The 17,698-nt window shown below is 34.8% G+C and overlaps 1 protein-coding gene across 1 annotated transcript in view; it reads left to right on the top strand.

The window, feature by feature from the left end:
* Positions 1–14,507, top strand: part of SBF2 (SET binding factor 2) — a 235,948-nt gene extending 221,441 nt beyond the window's left edge. Inside the window, exons 36-42 of the mRNA XM_065755333.1 lie at positions 529–656; positions 2,459–2,692; positions 7,535–7,639; positions 9,848–10,041; positions 11,527–11,614; positions 13,828–13,959; positions 14,243–14,507. Coding sequence (XP_065611405.1) covers positions 529–656; positions 2,459–2,692; positions 7,535–7,639; positions 9,848–10,041; positions 11,527–11,614; positions 13,828–13,959; positions 14,243–14,341 — 980 coding nt within the window. The 3' untranslated portion in view covers positions 14,342–14,507. The remainder of the gene's footprint in view (positions 1–528; positions 657–2,458; positions 2,693–7,534; positions 7,640–9,847; positions 10,042–11,526; positions 11,615–13,827; positions 13,960–14,242) is intronic.
* Positions 14,508–17,698: the final 3,191 nt, after the last annotated feature.

Here is a 17,698-nt window from a genome sequence, read left to right as displayed (position 1 = left end):
CATATTAGGAGACAGAATCAATTAACAGGGCTTGGTGATGTGTTGAGGTAGTATATCCGGAGGCAGAGCGGTAAGGGTGATGGAGCTCTGGAACAGGTTGGCCAGAGAGGTGGTGGAGTCTCCTTCTCTGTAGATGTTCAAGACCCAGCTGGATGCCTACCCGTACAACCTGGGCTAGGAAGCTGCTTTGGCAGGGGGGTTGGACTAGATGATCACTAGAGGTCCCTTCCAATTACTACGGTTCCATGATTTAGAAGGAGTGCATTTATGAATGTCCCTAAGTATTTCAATAAATTTCAGAACAGAATACAAATAAAATGCTATTGATTTTTTTTCCACGTACTTTCAATTTGTGGCAGAGTGGCAGTTGCAAAGTACAGCATTAGTTTCAGCAAACACAATCTTTTGCGGCAATTGCATTTTATGGTAGATTTTACTATACATTCACTATGTGAAATTCCTTTTAGCTATGCTTTAATGTTATGTGTTATCATAAAGCTAACATTTGCTGCTATCTGTTCTCTCTAGGAACACTGTTTGAAGATAAAGGAGATAAACATACCAAAAAAGGAATTTGTATTTGGGAATGTATTGAAAAAATGCACAAGAGAAGCCCTATTTTCTTCAATTACCTCTATGCTCCCACTGAAATAGAGGTATGTGTGCTTTCTTGTTTTTTAAGAAAAGCAAAACCCTCAGACAAACAAAAAATCAGGTTATTTGCTATTGAGTGATTTTCTGAGTACATTTTGATATCTTAATTTTTCCTAGCTAAATTAAGCATTTGGTGGACAAAGTTGATTTTCCTTGATTGATTGCTGTAATTTTTTTTAGGCTTATATTCTAAGGTCATCTTAGTTATGAAAATTTCATGTAAAGGGATCAATTCTGGAAAACCTATATGCATGCCACTGAAGAAAATAAGGTTACTTGTTTAACTTATATAGTTATATCTCTTGTTAAAAAATTGGTCTTAACATCCGCATAGTTATTTAAAATTGTTTATATATCATAATTCACAGTTATGGGGAAATGAGTTTAGAGTACTTTCCAGCCACAGTGGGACACATTTCATGGTGATCTGATTGAATGTTACCTATATAACTATCTAATATGACAGACATCAAGACAGTTCTGGAACTGAAAGGAAAGGGTACTGTTCATACTGTAGATCTGGAGATAAGACTGGTTTAAGGTAGTCTGGCTTTTCCTCCTGCCCCATTAATGTGCTGTTGTCTTCTGGTTTGCCAATGGGCTTCACCCTGGTAAATAATTTGTCTCCATGCCTGTCCACTGCTGATGACCAGATAACGACAGGACAATCTCCAATGTGTTGGAAGTCTTTTTATCACTAATGCTTTCATTGCTGTTTCTTAGCTTTCTTTTTTCCTCAAAGATATTTTTACCACATTGTATCTTAAAATACATAGCACCTGGAGCTCAAATCTAATTTGACCTCGTGTAAGGATTTTTTTTAATTATTTTTGTGTTTAAGAAGGACTACATTCTTTCTTTTAATATAATTTCGGTAGTTAGGAGCACAGGCCCCATGAACCCCCATGCACACCACCACTTCATAAAGTCTGTATGGGAGAGAAAAAATGGAGAAAACAAGAGAGTGACATTGAATAGATAGGAAGTTCACTTGGCTGCTTCAAAGGAACATACTAAGTTTTTGCATGTAATTTACTGTATGTTCCATCTCATTTTACTGTAATCCCTCCTGACAAGTAAGCAATTAAGATTTGCTTTCAGTATTTTAATATTAACTTTTTTCTCATTTTTAGAACAAACTGTTTTTTCTCACATGAAATTGTGTTGTAGTAGCAGAATTAATGATTATGACTGGGCATCACTCTCCAGACTTGAAAATTGCCCTTTTACCTGGGCCAGTAATTTCCTTTAAATAAGATATAGTGACAGCATTTTGAGATGTTTTAAAAGAAAAAGAATTTGTCTTTAATAGAAAGTCACGTGTTTTAAACTACTATAAAAGCTTTACAGTCTTTAGCTCATTTGTTCATGTTATTATGGTCATTCCAAGTGCTTGTCCACCTAAGTTACGCCACCTTTCTCCTCTCCCTGGTAGTAAAAGGTCTTGGATTTCTGCTGAGGAGAATTTAAGGGTAATTACTATTGAGTACCCTTTCTATCTTTAACACAGGGGTCATAAAGACTGTGAGAGAAGCAACTGTGTATTGAATTAGACTTCTTGGAAAATGCATTGTTTAGTAGAAGGATAATTCTGAACAGTATATTCCCAAAGCTAGTAGTACTTTGACTTTTTGATCTGAGTCATATGCCAGAATCCTGCTGTGTAAATTATCGAACTGCAGTATTACCCAATGCAAAATGCTGTTAAATTTAGAATAGTCTATAAAATACAAATATTACATTTTTCAGCCTGAAACTCAGGCACTTCCTTTCTCTTGTTATAATAAAACTTTCTTTCAAATAGGCTCTGAAACCAAATGTAAGTATGTCCAGCCTCAAAAAGTGGGATTACTATGTAGAAGAGATTTTGGCAACAGGTCCTTCCTATGACTGGAATATGGTGGCTGTAAAATGCAGTGCTTTAGAGGAAGCTGACCAAACGGATGGTTCAGTCTCTCAAAAAAAGAGGAAAATAGTATGGCCATGTTATGATGATGTTAAAAAAACACAACCCGATGCCATCAGCAGCCTTTTAAATGTAAGTACGTGTGTTAATCAGAAAAGATAAGTTATCTTAAGTTATCTTATACTTAAGAAATGCACGTGTACCCTTTATTTCCCTTTATTTATTGTTACTTATTGCCCTGTGTGTTATTACCCTACAAATGTGCTATAAAATGGTTATTAAAGCTGATCAGAGTAGTTATTTGGTATAACTGACAGATTGCGTTCTGTAAGAAATGGAGAAACTGTTCTGTTAATTGGTGGAAAAATTGAGTCTACCTTCCTTGTCCTTTTTCTACTCATTTTAATGTGTGTAGTAAAGATCTAGATTCTTGAGAGATCAGGAAACAGAATCCAGTAGTTGTTGGTTTCAGTGAGGGACAGATTAAAAATATACCTCTGAGCATCTTGTCCCAAATTTCTCAACAAAACTTTCTGTTGTTACTCCTAGTGTATTTATTTTTGCTAGGACCTATCTCAAATTCTGACGTGCTTCAGAATATTTCAGTACGTGATGTGGATGCTTGATTTTGGAAATATTTTTTGTATCCTATGGGCTCAAGTAAACTACATGTTCTTTCACAATTAGAGTATGAAAAGGGATCCATTTTACCATGATAATAGTTGTATTTTCTTAGATGTTTGTTATTTGATTGTAATTAGCTATCGGTCCTAATGTTTATCATCTGGATAAGTAGCTTGGACAACATGATACAGGCATTCTTTGTTTCCTGGAGTTATTGTTTCAAGCTATGTACATACTCAGCTGCATACACCAAATATTTGTAGGCTTCAGATTTCATCAGACTTGAGATTGTGAAGACTAATGAAAGCAGTTCTTGGAAAGCTGAGTTATACTTAGGGTTCCTGAAATCACTGGAATTAAACATAAAGCTCTTGAAGTCTGAGGGTGGGAAGTTTCTGAATACATTTGAACACTTAAGGAAAGACTTGCTTTTGTCAGAGAGCTAGCTTAACTCAGGAACACTACTGGAATCTCCTTTAGTCCATTTCATACAATCTTTGTTGATGAAAATGAGGAAAAACGTCCAGTTTTCAAAAATAAAATTCAGCTTTGAAAATCTCCTTGATACAAAAAGCCAGAAGTGTGCAAAGCTTTTAACTTAACAAATTCAAAGGAAGAGAGCTTATCTATTCCTCAGCAGGGGTCCTAGCATGAATTCTTTCACAAACAAAACAATACAATAGCAGAGCTTTTCTAACTATAGGCAGAACTACATTAACTATATTAGAAATACAGCACTGGTGTTATTCTGCATTTCTTTGTGGTGTAAATGCCAAGCTTATCCAAGCCACAACTGTGAGAAACAACCAACCGTATAATGGGGGAATTAGCTATGTTATATTCCAAAGATATGTGGGTCAGATTTTATAGAGTTTAAATGTTATTTGTGAATTAGATTATAGCAATAAAAGATAGCAATGGAGAAGAACATTTGGAAAACTTTGAAGAGGTTGTATAAAGGTTACAAAAATATTCTTCTAAGTTTAAAAAGCAAGTGAACTTTCTTTTAAAACAAGCTGTTAATTTAAGGCTATCGCTGATGGAGGATAAGGACCTCTCTTTAAACATAAATCCATTAGAGTTAGTTGGTACCCGAGAAATGTTTGAAAGACCATATTCTAGCAATGGCAAACTGTTAGGGAAGATTAATTTTCTTTTTGTTTATAATGATAATATGTTTATTTGAAAAGTATTTTTTAATAGAAAACTAGAAAACACTCCTCAAGATGTGAGTCTGGAACAAAGAAGTTAGTGTATGTCTTAGTTCCCAATCTTTCTTGTTACAGGGTAGTGCTCTTCTATGAGGAGCAAAAGATGTAATTTTCTGGTGATCCGTTTTCTAATGTATTTTGTGTACGTGACAATCCACCTTAAAGCAGATGCATTTGACTCTGTGTTTTCTATGTCTTCATGTTTACAAGTTTTAGGAAGTTAAGCAATCTACTATGCCTTTAATTCATTTAATCCTAATTGAATTATTATAATGTATACTTTAAAATACAGAGTTTTGTGTAAAGCATCTCAGTTTGCTTCTACCACACCAACTACAAAATATGAGCTAGATTGTTCAAACCTTACGTTCTTGAAAAAGAACATTGTGGGCAAATATTCAAAGGTAGATCCAGACAAAGGTGTTTTACATTAAGGCCATTTTCTGATGGCCTTTCTATAGGATAGAAATCAGAAACAAGGTATATACTGATAATATAAGTAATTACCCATCCATTTGTTAAATAAAATGAAGGGTAATTGTGAAACAGGAGACATTTGCTTTTGTTGTTGGTGGTTTTTTTGGTGTTATTTTTCTTTCAGAGGGTAGTTGCAAATAGTTTAAAGAAGGAAAAAAAAAAAAGGGAAGTAGATTTCTCCACTGAGCTCAAAACCAACTCATTTGGTAAGAGATTCCAACTGCATTTTTAAAAACACTTCCTTTCCTTGCTTTTAAAATTCATTAAGATTATACCACAGTGCAGTATGTCTCCAGTAGAGAATAAAATTTGGCTTTTAAGTGTTTCTGATAAAGATGAGGTATTCCAGTGACCCTTTGATGTGAGTTGTAATTAGTTACAGATGAGCTAACTGATCTTAGTGATGGAGTACACCTTGGCAGGAGCAAGCAAAAACATCTGTATATGCACCGGTTTTCTGCAGAAAGGTTCTGGAAGTCCTGGTGGATGCCCAGTTGCATCAGCTGTGTTCTTTACCACTAAGAAGGCTAATGGCATCATGGGCTCTTTCTGGCCAGTGAAAGGACGAGTGGTTTCCATCTGAACGTGAAGGAACAGTTCTTCACTGTGAGGGTGGTTAAATGCTAGCATGGGTTCCCCGCCTTGGAGATATTCAGAAGCCACCTGGGTATGGTCCTGAGCAGCTGCCTCTAGGTGGACCAACTTGAGGATGATGTGCAGAGGTCCATTTCGACCTCGTCAATTTTGTGATTCTTTGAGATTTTCTTTAAGATAACTGCAGCTATTCATAGTGCAATGCACACATGCAAGGAAAGAAATCTGATGTTTTCTGTAGAATTTAAAACTGAAGGAGTAAGAGTAAATTTTACTGATTTATTGTCACATAAGATTTTTTTTTTTTACAAAGACTTTATTAAGAGAATGGATTCCTAACTTTCCAAGTTATATATAAGAGGTTGTTTAAAGTTTTTCATTTTAAATTCTGGAAACACTGCTCATTGTGGAGCCAAGAAAGAAGGAATGTGACCCAGTTGCTAAGTAACAAGCCTCAGTTAATTCTGAATTCTGCAGAGAAGGACTTGTACTGAAAAGTCAAGACTGGGGCAGGAAGAGAATGCTGAAAGTAAAACCTGAGTAACCTTCAGCACTGGAGAGTCTGTCTTGCTTTTACTTCAATTTGGGAAGCCTTTTGCATAAAATGTAGTTGTGGTATATATGTTCAATCCTACGTATACTTTCAGGAGACACTTTAGAGTAAGAATTTTGAAAGAGGAAGAACTAGAGAAGCCTTTAGGCTGGCTTGTGTTTACAGTTCCTTGGTTTTGCATCTACCAGTGAAGATAATCCAAATAAAGCTATTCTAATTTTATTTCTTGTCATGAAGAGAATCCTGTAATAGTCAATATATATGTATCTTTTCAACTAGTTTCAGTGTTTTAAAATTCTGTTTTGATTCTTCGTGTTAAGTCATGTCTCTTATAATTAGTTACACTTTTTAACTTTTTGATTTACCTCCAGCAAGGAAGACTATATATATATATATATTTTTTTTGTTAAACTTTGTCATATAGGCTTATTTATTTTTATTTCAGTGTTCCAAATTTAGTTGAGCAGTTAATGGTTTCCTTACCAAATGTTTCCTTACCTTAATTATATAGTCTTTTTCTCTAAGTTTCAATCAGTAATGATTTCCTGTCATCCTAATATACCATAGCAGTTGAATACAATGACAGTTATGTTAATTATGTGGTAGAATGGAAATAATGTCAGAGTCTAATCATCTCTTCTTTGAAAATAATGTCTTGCGGTTTATTTTGCTTTTATATAGCACGGAAATTCCTTGTCCTGTGGCAACTTTTGTTCTGTCATCAATTAGTTGGATTTGCAAAATTAAATTTTAAACGTGGTGTCATAAAGAATCTTAAGTTTTCATGGCAGTATAGGTGCTGGAAGTAAAAAAGTAAAAAGGATGAAAATGGCTCAAATAATACAGTAATGACAAGTGCATTGATGAATGTTATATTTAAGCTGGTTCACAAGTAAACATTAGCTAATTAAATTGTGTCTTTTTCACTTAACTTTGCATAAAGTGTCTTATTATCAGGAAATAACCCCAACTGGAGGTTATTGACTTAAGTCATATTCCCAAGTTCCACAAGAACATGTTGTTACAGTTTGGCATCCAAATTGAATAAATCTTCCATTTCCTTTTTTTTTTTTATTACTGCTTAGTATCATATTTTATAAGCCATGGTAAATGTTAATATTGGCATTGTACAATATTAATGTTGCATCACAGTATTAGTTTTTTGTAAGTAATTGTATAAAATATATTCTATCCTTATCTCTATCGTGTTTCTATTATGGGAGTTGGTGATGACTGTTGTGTGATCAAGAGAACTGGTGGAGAACTGAAATGACAACGGCTGCTTCAGCCTGTGATGTGCAAGAGGAATGATGCTGTATTTGGTTGCCATAGATTTCTGAATCAAGTTGATACCAGTTTATATCTGGTTTGGCAGGAGTTCTTGTACTTTACTGGGCAACATGGCCTAAAAGTTAACTGTAAAAATACTGACTAGAGGAAATGATTGTATTAAAGTGATTGTCAGGAAGCAATCAGTTAAAAATGTTTATCCTTAACCCTTCTTATTTGTTTCAGGAAATTGAAAGGTTGGAAAGTAAATTAAATCAGAGTCCAGAAAGATGGCAACTTTTGTGGGAAAGGGTCAAAATGAATCTAAAGGATGACACCAGGCAAGACAATGTAAGTAGCAAAGGAGCTCATCCAGCATAGGCTTTATGGGCTACCTGGGACACTGGCAAAATCACTGTGTTTCTTGGAATGAAATACTGCTTTTGAAAAACTGGACATGTTGTTCTAACCTTGGATACTGGCTCTGTTTTTGTACATGTAGAAAAACATGTTTATACTCATGCCATTTACTTAATTGCTTCTCAATAGTAGATTAAGGCACACAGGCAAAATGAGCGTATGCTCATCAGCATTTTACAAGTACGCAATTGTGTGATTCAATATTATTAAAATATTGTGTCAAATTCTTCAGGAACAAAACAAAAAAAATCAGTTCCTGGAGATAGCCAAAAGGAAATGACGGCAGATCAAGCATGAGTAAAGATATTTCCATGTCTATATGGAATTTAGAAATTGTAGATTCTGGTAAAGGCAGGAATTGTTTGTGTTGTTTCCAGTTCTCGACTGCTGTAAACTGACATGACTTTTTAATTCAAAAGCAGTCTTTTTTTTTTCTTTTTTTTCTTTTTGTCTCTGTGTGCGCTAGGAAGTTTTTAAGATAATGGCTTTGGGGAGCTTTCTTTGTAAACTTGGCGTAAAATTGTGCCATAACTCTTCAGCTTCACGAACTTGTTCAAGTTTGCCAGCCTCTGTGAGTTTATTAGTGATCAGAGCTACTTTGTTATTTGTCCTTTGCTCTCAAGAAAGCAATATGCTTTATATCTGTCATAGTCATTCAAGTTTATCCTATACCCTATGCAAATCCAAAATGAAAGATTTTTCTATTCTAGCAGAGCAGAGGATTAAGTTTTTATTGAATAATTGGAAGCAGAAAAGAAAATAAATATACCTGACATCAGTCTCTTGTTGGATAAATGTGATAGCTAAGGGTCAGCCTAAAGAATTCCACCTCAAGGATGCTGTTCTGCAGATTAAGACCGAATTCAGGGTACCTACTGCTCCAGGTTACTGAGATTCTACTAAAATGACTTGAGTCTATAAAGTGGCTCTTGGAAACATTTTTTTTCTTTTCAGCAAATACTTTTATGGAAATTTATTGCATCCAAATTCCTGACTAGTTCTAGACCCTTCTGAGAAAGCAAGGGAAACAGTATTCAAGTTTGTCACTGGAATAAATTAGGCTTTTCTTAAATACTGTCTTCTCACACTTTATGGATGTATCCTGCATAAGAAATCCAATGAAATGCTATCTCTGTGACACTTCAGAGGCAGCACTGATTTGTATTATGAAGATATTTTTGTCCCATAATAATTCACAACTTATACATTGTACTAAATACTATTTGTATAATATTGAGATCATCTCAAAATGCAAGACAAACAACTCAGTTTCTACAATGAGCAGAAGTGATAATAGTAAAAACATTACTGAGCAAGAGCAGGTTGGTGTGTATCTCTCCCGTGTGTTTGTTGTGTTAATGGTTTGCCTTGTTGAAGTAAATAATGATTTTGTGCTCTGTGTTGCTGCACGTATTTTTTATTTTGTGAATAATGAATTGTAGGTTAAGCCATAACAATCTGCTGAATATTTAACATTATTAAGGTGATTATGCACTTCCTCACAGAAAGTCCGATTTCCAAAAAACTGTTGGTGTTCAAATTGCTGCAAATATGCTTTAGCAAATAAAATGCTGCAAACCTGTTAGCAAATCCTTGCCAAGTATCACCCTTACCACGGTGCTTCCATTTATCATCTAAGCAGTAGGAAAATTAAAGCTGAAAAATCATTATCAGTGTTAACAGATGCATACAAAGCTGAAGTCTGGAATTGTGAAGGTATAGTAAAATTCAAACCCATGAGATGCTCTCTTAAAAGAGCACATTTCGATTAAAATTGCACTTGTGTATTCTCTTCAGACTCCTCTTGCACACTGTAGTATTAATGAGAGCAATGAATATAGACTAGGTTCTGATTAATTGGGACTAATGACTAGAAAAGTATGTTAAAATAAAATATTAACCGATCTTTAATAATAGGTCAGCTATAGTTAATTGCTATGCATGTTTTTAATGCAATGTATTAACTGTATAATTTACCAGGAAGATTTGTGGGTTGTGTTTATTACAAAGAATGTTATGTTTTGGTTTTCTTCTGTAATGCATTTCTAATGTTTTAGTTCATCAAACAGTCCCATTTCTCAGTTCTAAATTTGTCTAGATGTTATTGAAGATTTTTCTCTTTTATTTTCTTCTTTTTAGCTTCAGAGACATCCTTCTGGCTCCTCGGGGATGATGTCAGCTAATCTGCATTCCTATCAAAAGAGCTCTTTGTTGGAAATGCCTGACAATGGGCTGGGTGTGGAACAGAGTGCAAGCATCTCTCCCTCCAACGGAGTAGATAGGAGAGCAACTACGCTATACAATCATTTCACATCAAAGAATGATGAAAATAGGTAAACCAAATAATCAGAAAGTATTTATGAACCTTGTGCTAGAATGGGATAAGTATCTGCCTTAGGAAAAAAAATTGACTTCTTGTTTACACAGATCTTCAGTCAATTGATAGAGCAAATTCTCAGCTACAAAACACTATTTTTCAACATAGGTACCACCACTAGATGTTCATTTTTGCCAGTAACGAACAAGAGCCTGCATGCTATGCTCATAAAAAAATTTACACCAGCAGAGGTGACCCACTGTTGCTGTCATCACTGCTGAAGTGCACCACACATCACCTCACTGTGCACACATCCACTCTTTACTCTCCAGAAACAGCAATCACTGATGAATATCAGGAATTCATTTGCACTCCTTTGCTTCGTGTGCATTTCCATGTCAGATGCCATTTTGTGAGACCATCCCTCAGCTGCAATCTGTCACACAGCAACAAAATGTAAGGGAATACTGATGGGAGGGTTCAGCCTCTCCTGTCAAACCACCAACGTCTGCCTCTGATGTTGAGGGCCAACATAATAAAGAAGGAGGTGTTTTAGTATTTTTCTTGAGATGTTAAAAAGTAAGCAACAGATGCATAAAGCTAGTGGGACATTGGACCCCGTTTTTGTGAAACTAATGCATCAATCTGGTTTGATGGCAGTAGTTGCAATTCATAGTAAGTCATAATGGTTTCATCAGAGATTTTTGATGAAATTCTACTATTTATGTATTTCATCCTTAACCTTGTTCACAGGTGTTTGCACTACTAAAAAGCAATGACACGAATAAGGCATGGTTGTGAAGTGAGGGATATTTTTCTCTGGTAAGATAGGGCTTATAAAAGCGTTGTAGACATGATCACTTTTTTGAGATGAATATCTGATTGCGAGTCTACAAGTTCCAGATCATGTATTTATATCAACTGAAAATGGTGTTTTGCAAACTTGAAACTTATTCTCAAATTTGTTATCAGAAGGGAAAGCACAACTGTGTATTCTTCACTGTTCATAGCCCTTTGTTCAGCCAGCATATCAAAATGCATGCACTTATTTGCCATCACTTGATTCAGCACGACACAGCACTGCCATCCCTTTGTGCCACTTTCAGTCAGCAGTGTTAATAGCACACCAGTGATTTGGCTGTGGATGAGCAATGGGTCTGTGCCTGGTGCCAGGTTGGGCCGTTGCATTATGAGAAGCTACCACTGTGATGGTACAGGGCAGGGGATGGCTGTGTGTGAGCTGTGCCAGCTGCATGCAGTCCAGAGGCCTCAGGTGAGACATGTCTGGACGGTAGTTGCATATTTAATGCATCCAGAGTATTGAAACAGAGGCTGATCTAGTGATAAACACGAGTACCTAACCTAGTCCGTAGTTTAAAAATGATTTGTTTCACTTCAGTGAAAGAAGTACTTGAGTATTTGTCTAGTCACTTGGGGTTTATATATCATCATTATTCGCATTACAGAAGCATATGTCATTTGTATTTTCTGCATCTTTCAGATCCTTTGAAGGTACGCTATACAAAAGAGGAGCTTTGCTGAAAGGTTGGAAGCCTCGCTGGTTTGTGCTGGATGTGACCAAACACCAGGTAAGAACTTTTCAATAATGGTTTTTGTCATGACAAGTTTGGTGCAGTTTTATTTGTTGATTTTGATTAATTTTAGAAGTAATTACCAATAATAATTCTTTTCAGAAGCAATATGCATATTACACTGCCATAGACTGTGTGTCTATGTGTATCCTGTGTGATAGATACAGCATTCTGAATGGACAGTTTGGGGAGGCAGCAATTTTTAAAGCATTTTGAACTCTGCAAGACCATTCAGCAATTAAGTGTTGAGCATAATCTGACATTCTAGTATGACCTATTTTTTTTTTCTAGTAAGAGTTTAGTTTTCAGAAGAACCAATATCTGTCTTAAATAGCTGGAAAGTTGGAAGGTAATTTCTTGTCTGCGGTTGAGATTCTGAGAGCTAATATGGTAACAGATAGCAAGTTTTGTTCTGTCATTCTTGTTAAACCTGTAGTAGGTGCTTCATTGTCCTAAAGTATCATTTTATATCCACTTTGCTTCTCGAGTATTTTGTCGTGAATATTTTTCCTTACATGAAAAGACAGTATAGCCTCTGGAAAGTTATCATCTGAATTGCTTTCGTGGAAAAGTCCATTTACCTCAGTTGGTATTTGTGGTGCTCTTCTGTAATCTGTGTTTGAAACAGCTAACGTGAGTCAAACCTGCATGAAAGTTTTGTCAATTCTGGAGAACAGGAACTACTATCTTTCTGAGATTAGTCTGAATTTTGTAAATTAAAGTGGGTTAGAATTTCAATCCCAAATTTTCCCTCTGAAGTCTTGAAATGCCAAGTTCCTGATTATAAAACAGTTTTAGGTGTTATAAATAGGAGTATTTTAGATTATTCACAGTGAGGTAAGTTTACCTCACAGTAAGTTTAATAGCAAAATAATTCCTGAACGTTCTGAAAAAATCATTGTACATCACAGAGCACTTAAAAACAGGATATCTGTTGTCCAAAACATTTTACCAGATTTACAAAATGTTCCAGAATTGGACAGTGGAAATGTGTCATCTTGTGTGCTTAACATAATATTGAGTTATTGAGAAGTAACCTTCATTGTGACAAATTTTCCACGCAGTGTAGGTTGTTCAAATAACCTCTGAGACTTGTGTATGCATTTGTTAACAAATATATAAATTCATTGTAATTGTCACGCTTTAAGAAATATGTAATGCAAAGTCATTTTTTAACCCATAATTGGGGATCTCTGGATTATGCTGTGTGGTAATATGCCAGCCAATATGCTAATTATAATAGTTCATCCTGAAACAGGGGAGAAAAGACTATTCTGCAGAAGAAGAAAAAGTGCTTTGAAAAATTTTATAAAGCAAATATCCTCCTGAATTTCACAGATTATAAGAGTGATATGCAGTCTGAAGCAGATACTGGTCAATCTGAGTTGGAATTCTGTTGTGTGACCTTTGCTGTGGGGGTTTGCTTTACTATAATTCGTATATTCGTGGGTTGTTGTGGGGTTTCTTTTAACTGAACTCTAGATTCTATTTTCTGGAAACATTTGCATATCAAAACTCAGTTCACACAGTGGTTACCATTCATATTCAAGTATCTTCACAAGGCAAAAAACCAAGTTTTGTTCAACCACTAAATATAGGAAAACGGGAGTTTTCTGTGTTTTCTGTATTGTTTTCTGTATCTAAAACAATTCTTAATATTTTGCTAATCATTTAAAATTCTTGAAATACAGAGAATGAACATTTTGTTAACTCTTTGGTGGAGTAATGTTAATTACAACAAAACTAGCACAAGAGCAGGGAAGAGATTGCTTCTGGGCAGAGGACGTGTGAAGGATGAGAGCAGATTCTAGACTTTAAATGTCAGCAATCCTTACCTGCTTTTCTGAGAGAAGCAATATTCAAGTATTTGAAGCCTGTCTACTCTGACACTCTTGTGGCTAAATGGTCTTCCCTCAGTTCAGTGATTTTGCACAGGAGTGGGTGATGGAGGTGTTGCTAGTAGCCAGAGATATTAAATAGAGGACTGGCCAGTAAAAGGCTCTTGACAGTCCTACCATCTTGTATAATATACCAGTCCTATGACTGTCTTAGCAATTGCCATGTCTGATGGCTTCAGGTGTTAATAGTATTTTTCCTTCCTACCTTCACTCTCCAAATCTTCAAGTTATATTCAGAAAAGGGGTAATAAAAATGAAAAGTCCATCTGAATAGCGTATCTGGATTAATTTTTTATTTCTTGTGTGGTCTAGTTACGATACTACGATTCTGGTGAAGATACAAGCTGTAAAGGTCACATAGACCTTGCAGAAGTAGAAACGGTGATTCCTGCTTCTCCAACTATTGGAGCCCCAAAACATGCAAGTGAAAAAGCATTTTTTGATGTAAGTATATCTGGTCTTTATTTGATGTTTACCTATAACTTTCCTTGTTAAGCTATTATTTTCATTAGCTACTACTAACCTGGAAGTTTAGAGTTTGAATGGAGCTGCCATGACTACTTAACACAAAAAGCTTTAATGCAGCTAACTAGCCCGCATTCTCAACAGCAGAAATTAAAAAAAAAAAAAAAAGATGCATTTAGACCCAATTAGTAGGTTACAACTGAAAGTTAAATTTGTAGGGTTTTGTGTGTTAACTTTTCATGTTCTTATTTTTCTTTTGCAGTTGAAGACAAACAAACGTGTGTATAATTTTTGTGCCCAAGATGCACAGAGTGCTCAACAATGGATGGATAGAATCCAGAGCTGCATTTCAGATGCTTAGAAAAGAATAACATTCCATAATCAAGAACCTCTTTTTGTAAGATCTGCTCTGAAATGTCGTTGACAACCAGCCTTCCTTACATTTCAGCTATAAGCATTGAAAATATGAAGTTTCTTTTCTGTTTAATAATTATAACCACTGTAACTATTGGGGTTTTTTTGTTTTTTTTTTTTTCCTGCAGGGAGGATTTTGAGAAATAATAACTCATTAATTCATTTATCCTGAATTTCCACTTTCTTCAGTACAATTCCTAATTATAAAAGTGAGCCGTATTTGCACTATTTACTAATCCTGATTTTCTCATTTCAGAATTACTCTGATAAGGAAACTCATGCTAAGTGAGCTTGTAGAAATCTCTACAGCAGAAAGTCTTTTTCACCTTATTTATATTGTTAAACACAAAGTTCTTATTTCCAAGGTAGTCATTAATAAGAGGAAACATGTCTACAATTCCTAAAAAGAAAAAAACAAAGCTTGTGAGTCCAGTGATTGTTGATGTTTAAACAGGTGATATTTTTTTGGAGACCAAAAGGAGAAATTGCCTGGTAACAGATTTTCAAGTGTCTTCTGAGCATATGCAGGCCAGTCTCTAATCTTGTGCTCTACAGAGTGCTTCATCAATGTTGTTATGGAATTTCAAGTTCTAGGAATTATCTGAAGATCATAGCACTTTCTTTTTAAGATTCTATTTGCTATTATGATGGGATATGTGAAAGAAAACTAGCTGATGGTAGCATATAACATGGAGATACAGGAAACAACAAACTAGGAATTTGGTAGAAGGAAGATCTCTTAAGTGTGAGTTGTATATGTTAATTTATATGCTGTTCTGCTCACTGTAAAATAAAAAATAACGGACGTGATGATAATGCACTAAACAGTGGAGCAAGCACTTGCACTGAAATCTTTAAAATGCTCGCATTTTCAATGACAGGTAAGTTATTTATAGCGGAACAATACTAGCTAGTTAACAACATTTACAGGTATTAAATATGTAAATAATCAGGTTTGATGTGTTGTGATTTGATACTTTTTAAACATTTTTGCACATAAATTGGAAGACTGTTTATAGATTTTTACATTTGATAAAATTGTGTTTGTTCAGCTTCAAGTTTTGGGAGAAATGTGTTTAATAACCCCACATAGTTAGAAGTTTTACAGTCTAAAAATAGTAATGACATCGAGTAAAATCTGTAGGTAATTAAGCCATTGTTTTTATTTTGATATGTTAATATGTTATATAGCACACTAATATTACAAAAAAATGTATATATGATTCAGTATTTTCTCATTCTTTTCAGACATTCTGCTTATAATTTAACGTCAGCCTAATCAAACTGACAATGCTTATACAAATTTTCAGGTTTTTTTTATAACTAATGTATTTTGTCAGAAAGGAATATAAACTTCTCACTTCACATACACAATAGAAAATGCAGCTGTTTTTAATGCATTTACAATTTCAAAACAAAGAAAATGAAGGATTTTTCTAGCATTTTGCAGTTGACAAATTTCCACCTATGACAATGGTATTTGCACATTTGTATGTTTCTTGTATATGAAGTACTTTTATATGTACTTTGTAAAATACTGATCCCACTCTTAGGTTATGTGAAAATTTACATACCACTTCTTATTTTGTAACTAGTTCATTTTAACTCTTGTATGTTCTGTGACATATGTATGCTAATCATCTTGTAATAAACTTCTTAATTGAAACCCTTCCTTTTACTGTAAAAAGAGAAATCAGCAAGGCCCACATGTTGAAATATTTCCACAGCACAAGACAAATCCTTATTTACTCTGTACTATTCATACTGAATTGTATGGTCTTTTGTATACTTGTACATATTCTTACACAAAGTTGCACTTGAGCATCCTTTACTCAAACACTTGCCAGCAGTAACACTAAAGACTAAAGAAATCAAAATTTAAAGCAAAATTATCATTCTAACAAGTCTCAATGTATGGCCTTTATGAAAAGACTAAATATGTGACGTTTGTACTAAGCTGTTTGAATAGTTATGTTAAAAATTAGAAAAGAAGGGAAAAGATTTTTCCTATATGGTCTCATGACATAAATCAGCCATCTGTTTGCACCATGAGACATATCTCGCTCATTTATATCACCTTATTCATAAGCAATCTAGTATAAAATAATTAAAATACAAGAAATGGCAAGGTCTTACTGGAAAATAGGCATCTAAATTGAATTCTTGAGTGTAGTGTGGGTTAGCAGAGTTAAAATGGAAAGGGAATGTGTGATGGAGGTAGAGGACTTGTGACAATTCTTAAATGCCGTGGTGCTTAGATGATAGTTTTTGCATATTGAGCTTGGCATGAATGCTAATGTTGCCTTAAATGTTGATCTCAGTTTTTAGTGTCTGTATTGATGGAAAATGGACTTGAGCAACTTAACTTAAAAGTATCCAAATAAAAGCTGAAATGAGATATCTGGTATTTGTGTTGCTTATGTAAAGAATACACAAAGGCATTGTAGGCCTATATAGATTCTTGGTTTGAAGACATAGAGTTAGTAGCGTACTGTAGAGTCTCTTCTGTACAATACAAGGATTCAAACAGAAACTCAAAAGGAATGTGGAGAATTTAGAGTTGCATAAGCTGCAAGGTTTTTCAGTCTGTTTGAGTTGTGGCAGGAAGAGTAGAGAATTAGTTTGGGAAAAATTCCATGTGAAAAGGGATCCATGTTCTTCATACTCCATGAAAAAGGAACCCTTCCAGGAGTTGGGGGTGAGCTAAACGTGTGCTTCCTCTCTTTTATATAATTTCCGTACTGTGTGTTCTAACTTTCTTACTGTAGAAAAGAGAGATAATTAGCAGGGGCCCTTTATTTAAGGGAAGATTATTTCTTAGCTTTGTTTTCTGTGCTGAGAAACAAACTGCACTTAATAGGCGATGGGTTGAACTGAATCTAAGTTTAGAAGAGTTTTACATGCCTACTATTTTGGAAATGTCTCCTTCCTATCTAACACTTAAGCATTTTGTATTCCATGTTTTGTATGGAACTTTAGAAATATTTTATTAAATAATACAGTTTGTACCATGCCACATGTGAAGGTCAGTGGTTACGTAACAACACACAAACAGCTAGCAGACCTGGGAACAAATGTTGAAATTTTTGTATCACATCCCACACACATTATTTGTATCTGATACTTTGCAAGCTGCAGACATAACAAAAATGTGATTTTTTCCAAATACTGTAATTTTATTTTTTTGCCTTGTAATATGCTTGGAGCATGCTTAAGTGGCTGCACCATGCTTCTCATTTTTCATATCCGTGATCATTCAAATATTTTGTCTGTTCATGATTATCCTGTGGTTGCTTTGGGGAGT

This window comes from Cyrtonyx montezumae, unplaced genomic scaffold, assembly GCF_038088225.1.
Source record: "Cyrtonyx montezumae isolate F1298 unplaced genomic scaffold, pur_monq_1.0 scaffold_10, whole genome shotgun sequence".
NCBI classification, from domain to species: domain Eukaryota; kingdom Metazoa; phylum Chordata; class Aves; order Galliformes; family Odontophoridae; genus Cyrtonyx; species Cyrtonyx montezumae.
The sequence above is the reverse complement of the archived record's forward strand: the minus strand, read 5'-3'. Positions and strand labels throughout refer to the sequence as shown.